Source organism: Chanodichthys erythropterus, chromosome 14 (genome assembly GCF_024489055.1).
Source record: "Chanodichthys erythropterus isolate Z2021 chromosome 14, ASM2448905v1, whole genome shotgun sequence".
NCBI classification, from domain to species: Eukaryota; Metazoa; Chordata; class Actinopteri; order Cypriniformes; family Xenocyprididae; genus Chanodichthys; species Chanodichthys erythropterus.
This window is the reverse complement of record NC_090234.1, coordinates 1,276,336-1,285,136: the sequence shown is the minus strand read 5'-3', so window position 1 is coordinate 1,285,136 and position 8,801 is coordinate 1,276,336. Positions and strand designations below refer to the sequence as shown.

The 8,801-nt window shown below is 42.1% G+C and overlaps 1 protein-coding gene across 3 annotated transcripts in view; it reads right to left on the bottom strand.

Annotated features, from left to right (window-relative positions):
* Nucleotides 1-186: 186 nt before the first annotated feature.
* ranbp2 (RAN binding protein 2) overlaps nt 187-8,801 on the bottom strand; it is a 37,510-nt gene continuing 28,895 nt past the window's right edge. For 2 of the 3 annotated variants that reach the window (XM_067410517.1, XM_067410519.1), the window contains 9 exons: nt 6,335-6,508; nt 6,028-6,105; nt 5,455-5,627; nt 5,251-5,362; nt 4,131-4,220; nt 2,955-3,115; nt 2,126-2,399; nt 1,721-2,055; nt 187-923 (listed from right to left, as the gene is read on the bottom strand). In XM_067410517.1, coding sequence (XP_067266618.1) covers nt 618-923; nt 1,721-2,055; nt 2,126-2,399; nt 2,955-3,115; nt 4,131-4,220; nt 5,251-5,362; nt 5,455-5,627; nt 6,028-6,105; nt 6,335-6,508 — 1,703 coding nt within the window. In that variant the 3' untranslated portion in view covers nt 187-617. The remainder of the gene's footprint in view (nt 924-1,720; nt 2,056-2,125; nt 2,400-2,954; nt 3,116-4,130; nt 4,221-5,250; nt 5,363-5,454; nt 5,628-6,027; nt 6,106-6,334; nt 6,509-8,801) is intronic. The other variant, XM_067410518.1, reaches the window with a different exon arrangement.

Genomic DNA, 8,801 nt, shown 5'->3' with positions numbered 1-8,801 from the left:
AAGTAGGCGAATTGGGACGCAGCACTAGTCACTCTGGTGTACTAAAAACATGATATGAAGGGGAATATACTTCAGGAGGTATTTTTCTCATCATTTCTAATATATTTTCTAATAATTGTGGCCAATGTGTAAAATCATAATTTCATACAACTACAGGAGAGCTTCACTTTATCCAGTGGAATATCCATGTTTATCATCAATAATGACACTGAATAAATCGTGAAACAACTTTATTTTGTGTTCAGGAGACTAAAAATATAAAGCGTCGCTGCTGTTTTTGTGGGAGCTCATGTTGGACAGAGGCAGAACAGCAGAACTGTATTTCAGCTTTATCTGAAACATTGCTGGTGTGAAATATGACAAAATACACTTATAACAAAGAAAGCCAAGCTTGAAACAAACCTTGTAAACTCAACCCACACTGAGGTAACTCTGGGATAAACAAGTTCTCATAATAAAAGTAAATTATTTTTTGCATACATTTAATTGTCATCTAATTTATTAACAAACAGGACAAAAATAAAACCAGCGCATATACAAGATCTCACATTTACACAACAGTTCAGGGAACATGATCTCAGACATGATGAACAGCAGTTTGCCAAACGTAGAGAAGTTTACAGCTGTCCACAGTCTGTGATGGTTATGGTCTTAGTGGGTTTACCGTCCTTAGTGCCCAGCTCTGCTATCCTCTTCACCACATCCATGCCATCTTTGACGAAGCCGAAAGCCACGTGCTTGAAGTCCAAGTGCTCTGCTTTCTTGAGGGTGATGAAGAACTGCGAGCTGTTGGTGTCCCTGCCGCGGTTGGCCATGGACAGCAGGCCCGGGCCCGTGTGCCTCACGTCGAAGTTCTCGTCCTCAAACTTCCCTCCGTAGATGGATTTTCCTCCAGTGCCGTCCCCGTTGGTGATATCGCCGCCCTGAGAGACAACAAAGCGGCACACTTGAGTAGCTGACAGCTTGAATTTTAAACTGGGCGCCAGAAACCAGAGTTATAAAAACTTCCAGAACTGATGCTTTTATCTAGCATGAGATGTTTATTTCATAATGTTAAATACAACACTGTGCGTAAAAAAATGGGTCGTCTTCGCATTGATCTGAACAAAAAAATGGCAGATGGACTGAGTGAAAATGCAACTCAAACTCACTGACAGTGAAACAGCAGAAATATAGCGGTTACCCCTGTAAACAAAGCAGCGCTGCACTTATAAACACTACTTTAATAGGGACCGTTCACACAGAACGTGTTTTCCATTCCACCGCTCTACTATTCAATGTTTTTCTACGCAAAAAGCACTAGACAGACGTTATTACGCTCGCATTCTTAATGCTGAACACTAAGAATTTGAATTACAGTAATGTGACGATTGGGTCGGGTGCGGGCAGATGACAATTTTTTAAAAGCGGATTCGGGTGACGCTTAAGCTGATACACGCATCACTAATATATATATATATATATATATATATATATTTTTTTTTTTTTTTTATTCTTTCTTTTGATACATTGCATGTTCAGATATTCATAAAACAAAATATTCTGGGGGCCATGAAATTGTGAAACTGATCAAAAATGCTGGCTGTGGCTGGCAACTTTAAAAAAAAAAAAAAAAAAAAAAAAAAAAAAGGACAAAAAAGGGCCCGTGGGAACATGCTGTGTTGTCATTTATCAGTATCAGTTTTTATCCTCTAATGACCGTAAGCTGGTGCGGCCTCACCTGACACATGAAGTCAGGGACGATCCTGTGGAAGACAGAGCTCTGGAAACCGAAGCCCTTCTCGCCCGTGCACAGAGCCCGGAAGTTCTCTGCCGTTTTGGGAACGATGTGAGCGAACAGCTCCATGACGATTCTCCCAGCAGGCTCGCCATCGACCCCCATGTCGAAGTACACCACGGGGTTGGTGTCTCGTGAAAGCGCCTCGGCCACGGACATCTGAGCGCAGTCGGCCCGCGACATGAGGCTCTGGCAGTCGACGAACGCTCGTCTGAAGGACTCGGCCAGCTCTGGAGTCTTGAACTTGGCGGCGAGCTGCTCGACCTTCCCGTCTCCCTCTGTGGAAACACACACATGTGAACAACACTGCCAGCACTGTTTCCAGCGGACGTGAGGTAAGGTCTGTACCTGAGTAGTCAGTGGCGGTCCACACCAGCGCGTTGGCCGAGGTGTTCATGGGCTTGAGCTCAATGCTCTTGCTGATGGTGTGGTTGGCACAGACTTTCAGCACCTGCTCGCGTCTCATCAGCACACGGTAGCACTTCTTGACGGGGTGGAAGAGGATCTTGATGTCTCCCACGCCACGCTCCTTCCACTGGTTGAGCTCGCGGTCCCAGCGGTAGAGTTTGGTCCTTTCTTTGAACAGGATCTCCTCGTCCTCCTCACCAGACTTCACCTCCACCTGCAGGAGTCACGCCAACACAGCTTTATTTCTACAGCGCTTTATATTATAGACTGTTTCAAAGCAGCTTCATAGTAAAACAGGAAAATAATGGAGTCAAACTTCATCAAATATGAGACAAAATTATAAATCATTTATAATCTTTTAAAATGTATGATTTAGAATTTTAGATCATCAGATGCACTAAATAAAACCGTAAATTCACTCCGTCAGTAGCTGGCGCTTATGGAACAGCAGAAATATAGCGGTTACCCCGGTTACACTGTGATTATTAACACTACATACACATTATACGGAGGTAAGATGAGAAGAGAAGACTTTTCTGAATATATTCTTATCCGTGAAAGCATCTGTAGAGTCTGTAGAATGCGCAACAGATCACTTTTACTGCAAAAAGCGCAGCGTTCCCATTCACAGCTTTTGAAGTTTAATAAGCAATCAAATTAAATTAATTCACATCTGATAGTTTGAGTGCAGTTAATCAATAAAGTAGCTGAATATTATTATTGCACAGTGATTATTAATAGAATAATGAACAGTGCCAAAACCACACACCTCTGGCAAGGACACGATCGGCTCAAAGTGGATCTCCTCATTACGGGGCGATTCGTCATCACTGCCCTCCTCTTCTCCTTCATTGTGTGTTTCCTCTCCATTTCGTGTTGGTGCACTTCCAAAGACTGTGGCTCCGGCGTTTGACCACGTAAAATTAACATCTACAGTAATAAACACGTACGTGAAAACACTGAAAACAGCAATATTGACAGCAGCAGTATGTTCAAACACATTGAGAACGGCTGATAAACACAGGCCCTGTTTCCACCTGGTATTAAGGTAGTTGAAAACACATTCAACCGGATTGCTTTTGTAGCACAGACACTCATGTGGTCGAATGTTTGCGACACTAAAGACTACTCTCCTCCTACTGACCTAACTCGTAAACATGTGAAGTGCTTTTCTGTGTGCAAACATCCAAAGTGCGCCCAGAAAGCTGCTTCTCAGAGCATGAATAGCCCTGAGTTCTCGTTCACGTATCTCTGTGAAACACAGTCGGTTATGTCTTAAGTGAATGTAAACAGTTGAGAAAGAAAAGGCATGTTGGATCCATGCAGCTAATAATCCTGCTGCTGTCTGTGTCATTCATTTTAATCTAACAACAAATTATAAATTTGTAACTTTAATAAGGATGAATCAATATTTCATTTATACAGTAAAGACCATCGCAGTGCTATCTGATATTTTAACAGGCATATTTAGCCGTGAAAAAAACTGAAGGAAATATCTATAATATCTATATCCATCTCTAAGTGAATTAAGCAAACTAATTAAAATTTATATTCTTTTGGTTTCTCAACCCAATATTTTTAATAAAGTACAAATGCAATGAAATACAGGTAATCGGCAAGTACCGAAAATGAGGTTATCATCATCAGTGCATACCTAACTATACTGTGCTGTATTCAGAGAAAACACTGGCCTCTGCCCTCTCTCTCCTGCGTGTGTGTTCACGAGAGCAGATGATCACCCCAGAAAACTCCCATAAACCCCAAACAGCAAATATTTATATATATATATAAGTAAGACAACTCAACAGAAAGACCTGTGAATTGGACTGCACTTTGTGAAAAATTCATTTAGATGAGCTGCTTCTTCCTAATGAATCAGTCAGACACACACAGGTCAAACACACACACACACACACACTGGTAAAGATGTAAACAGAGGACTCACCCTTTTTGCCAAAAGCGAATTCTCCTGAAGTCTTTGCCAAGTCTGCAAACGTAAACGCACTCTCAGATGCAAACGCAAAAGAAAGACCTGCTGGAGCAGAGCAGAGACGTCAGACGACACCAAACAAACATTCAGAAGACAAATGCTGCTCGAGCTGGTCTGAATGAACGTCCCTGTGCTGGATTTATGGACAATGAATCTCATATTCATGTTGTGTTTGCAGTGTGTTAGTTATGAAGAACACATCCGTGAGAGTGCAGGAGTCGAGTTCAGCAGACCTGACTGTGACTGATCTTTTATGCTACAGGAGAAGATCTAAATATAATCCTGTAATAAACGCTTTAAGATAGATCATCTCTACAACTGTAATAGAAAAAATGCAGTAAAGATTTCAGAAACAATGATGTCAGCCAATTACAGCCGTGTTTAAGTTAGTGTTTAAATCAGGAAATGTTTTTTTCTACATTTCAAAATCCTTCTAACATTATGAACACAGTTCATGACTCCTTTAACACGACTGATAAATGCTGCTCTCTCCTGATCTGCTCTCATAGTAACGTGTCAACAGGATCCACACTAAAGCCCCGGGTATACTTCACTTTCCGCGCCCAGGTCCGTCACACGCGTGTCTGCGCATCTTACAAAGTATACTAAACCAAGCATGCGCGCGGATGTCAGAGTGACACATGCGCAGAGATCGGAGAAGAAAAATAGTGCAGCCACCATTGCAACATAGTTCAGAAGATACACCAAGAGAACGGGAATCAAAAACGAAGGAGAAGGTATGCTTTTGAGTTTACTCGTCTTATTTTTGAATCGTTCTTTACACGCTCTTCTTCGACAACTGCACATTGTGCTCAGTACTGTGCGTACTGCCACCTAGTGGACTCTTCTTTCCTGCTTGCGCATGCGCTGTTGCACACGCACCCTCCGCGCGCTCTCGAAATTCAGACATGCGTGCGTATGGGGTGTGTGACCGGCCGCGAGCCCTCCGCGTGACGAAAGTAGTATAAAATATATAATATATATAGAAGTATACCCGGGGCTTCAAACTATCGTCACACCGGAGCCTGTCCGGAGCAGCTGCTGTGGGAATGAAGCGTGGAGGACATGTGTGTACCTGCGGTGGAGCTGGAGTCGGCCTCGCTCCTCTTTGTGGAGAGGTCAATGGGCCGGCTGCCGTCTGAGGGAGGCTCTTCTGCTGCAGCATCATGGGAAGGCTTTGGCTTCACCTGTGTGTCCAGAACAAGACACAAGCGTCCAACTAGTGCTGCTAATCACATCACATCACATCTTTTTTTAGCTGTTCAGAAAGTCACCTGACCTGTGCGAGCTGTAGTTTCTGGAGCTCGGAGCTGAAGTCGTCCGTCCGATCGGCCTCGGCCTCGGAGTCGCTGCTGACGCCGCACAGGAAGGTGGGCGGCAGCTGCAGGCGTCGGGCTCTCTGCTCCTCGGCTGCAGTCGGCTTCTTCTCCCACAGTAGTGTGCACTCAGAGTCTGAAACACACCAGCCTCACGCTCACTCTCAGCGCTGATAATCCACATTGATATGCCATCATACTAGTTACAAGTTCCACAACCACACTTTGGAATTGGAAAGTAAATGCAAGAGTGTTTTAAGGACCTGAAACCAGAAGCATGAGCCATGCTGATCCATGCTAGACCACTGCTCTCATAGAAACACCATTACTTGCACTGCACTGACATGTAAACCCTTTTAAACCTTTTAAAGCCCATAAAAGAGCCAGTGGGGACTCTCCATATGAACAGATGTTCAGCAGATCTGTGCATCTGAATACAGCTGTGTGTGTGTTGAGTGTCTGAAAAACAGCTGCATGCTATTACATTCACTATAATATCTGAACTAGACTCAATGCATGTCGCCAGAGTAACCTACCATGATCCGACGCCCCATCAGCTCCGTCCGGATACAGCTTTCCTTTCAGATTTCTCACTGCAGTTTCAAAATCTTCATCTGTGTAACACAGAGAGTGAAACACATGTGAAGCATGATTTAACCCAACGGTCGAGGCCCAGACACCTGCACACTGATCTGACCATAATCATTCCTCAAAGCTTTAGAGTTAGAAGCTGTGAACATTATTAAAGTCCGAGCATCTGCTGCTTTATTAATGCAGTTTGGACATTTGTACTGTTACAGGTGGCAGAAATCAGACAATATTTGAATACAGTTTAGATCTTACCATCATTGTCATTGTCGCTGATGTATCCTGGGTCATTTTTGTAACAGAAGAACGTAGGAGGAAGCATCAGTCGAGCGGCCAGTTCTGCTTGCTCTCTTGTTGGTTCTCGCTCAAATATAATCTCAACATCATCGCACACGTCCTCAGTGCTCTTCTGTTCTGACCGAGGCGAAGCTGAGTCAAAAACAAACACAGACTAATTTCAGCTAATGCAACAACAGATGTTACATGGACAGTTCAACCCAAAGACTGTCATTTCTAAAGCTGAACGACTCACAAAACAAGACCATCTGAAGGTCGAGGGGTCTGAGCAACACTGGCCTCAAACACCCATTTCTAAAATATTTAATTGTGTTTCACAGAAGAACATCATGCAGGTTTGGAACATCACGAATGACGCTTTCAGAAGCAAACCAAGCCTTTGCAAATTTGCTTGATTAAAGCAAAAATCATGATTATTTTTGCATAATATTGAAATCACAATTATTTAACTCGATTATTGGTGGGCGATATGATCATATTCATATTTCACAATATGAGTACATTTAAATATCAGTGAAGTTTCACAATTATTGGTACTTCAGCAAAAACTAGATTAAATAACGTAAGAAAAACATCTTCAAAATAAATAAGACAAGCAAACAGTAAGCAATACAAAACGAACAAAGAAACTAATAAAACAGACAAATAAATACAACAGAACAAAAATACAAATACTAACACTAAAGTGTTTTAAGTTTTTCAGGAAGATGAACTAACGGTGGTATTCAGATAATGAATGGCCTATGTAATAATCAAATGTTAAAAAACAAAACTGCATAGCCTTACTGTACACATTAAATATAGATTAATCCTTAAAGCTAATTACATTATTCAGTCAAGATCTAGGAGTGATTTTCTCTTGTCTTCTGTTGTTTGATTATGATGATCATTAATGACAGACTGCAGCAGGTTTATTAGGCTGCTGTCACTTTAAGAGCTAATGCACGGATCTAATATAATGTTACACAGGCGCTTTCTCTCTCAACTGTGTACGTTTACTCAAGACATAACCCACTGTGAATACTCTCTAAAATGGCATTTGGACATTTTTGTGTGTATGCCGTTAGGCGCGGATCTGAAGCCCATTTGCTTATCCACGTTCAGCTCCGTCTCGGAGCACACACACAGAAAGCCAGCTGGGGAAAAGTGTCTCTTCTGTGGCGTAATGTGTTTTTGATAACACAGACTGACGAATACAGTCAGTCACAGATGATCCACTCCAATCCAGAAGTGGTCACACGCGGTAACACATTGTAGCCTAACCACTTTAACAAGCATTAACCACCAATAATCGCAGTAAGCTCTGTGTTTTGTTACTTTTGTAAAGAAACAAAGTGTCAACTTTCAAATTCTGTTGATTTTATCACGAAATTCAAACTAAAAAAAATGCCGCTTTGATGCTTTTTGATGTGGCATAACAGACACTGTATAGGCGCCTCAGTTCGAGCGCATTATCTCTTCACTACTAGTTACAGAATGAACATCTGAAGGCATGTTAAAAATAGGGCTGGGCGATATATCGCATGCAATTGTCACGTGCATTTCGTCAGTAAAGCCGGTTCCCTGATTACCGCTAAATCGCCATCACCTGCTTTCAAACGGAGCGGCATTTAATAACAGAGCCGTAGATCACTGACAAGCTACGCAATATCGCATTCATTATCGAAGGCGATTCATCTGCGATATGAACGCGATATTGCGTAGCTTATCAGTGATCTACGGCTCTGTCTATTAAATGCCGCTCCGTTTGAAAGCAGGTGATGGGAAAGCATAATCAGGGAACCGGCTTTACTGACGAAATGTGCGTGACAATCACATGCGATATATCGCCCAGCCCTAGTTAAAAAGCTACAGAGCAACGTCTCGTTTAATCACTCAATCAGCATTTCAACGGCAGAAAGACGTTCATAAATCAGCTTGTAAATAATGTCACGCAGTAGTAGATTTACCTCAGAAAAGCCATTCAGTGTTCGCAGGTTGTTAGTTCACTAGAGAAATGAATTCTTTCCCCAAATATATGCACAATATTAGCCTATATATTAATTATATTTTACTTAATCTGTTAGTGATGTCTCATACATTTAAATAAATCCGTCATGAAAACAAGGACAGTAACTGTAAATTATTATATTTCAACCATGAATTACAGAAACAATTTTATAATCAGAAATTGTATAATCAGATCATTTTTGTGTGCCGTTGCACCCCTATTTGGAACCAACCAGTATATGTAACAGACGGACATAACAGCGTCTCACCGTCTCATCTAGCGTCTGCAGTGACGACATTTCACACCGAACATTAGATCAGTAATAAAGCCACACACATGCAAACACTCATGCGCTCGACCAGTCTGTGTGCTGTTCCACCGTCTCTCATAACTTACTCAACTTGAGCCAACTTTGAATATGTGGAAAAGCACAAG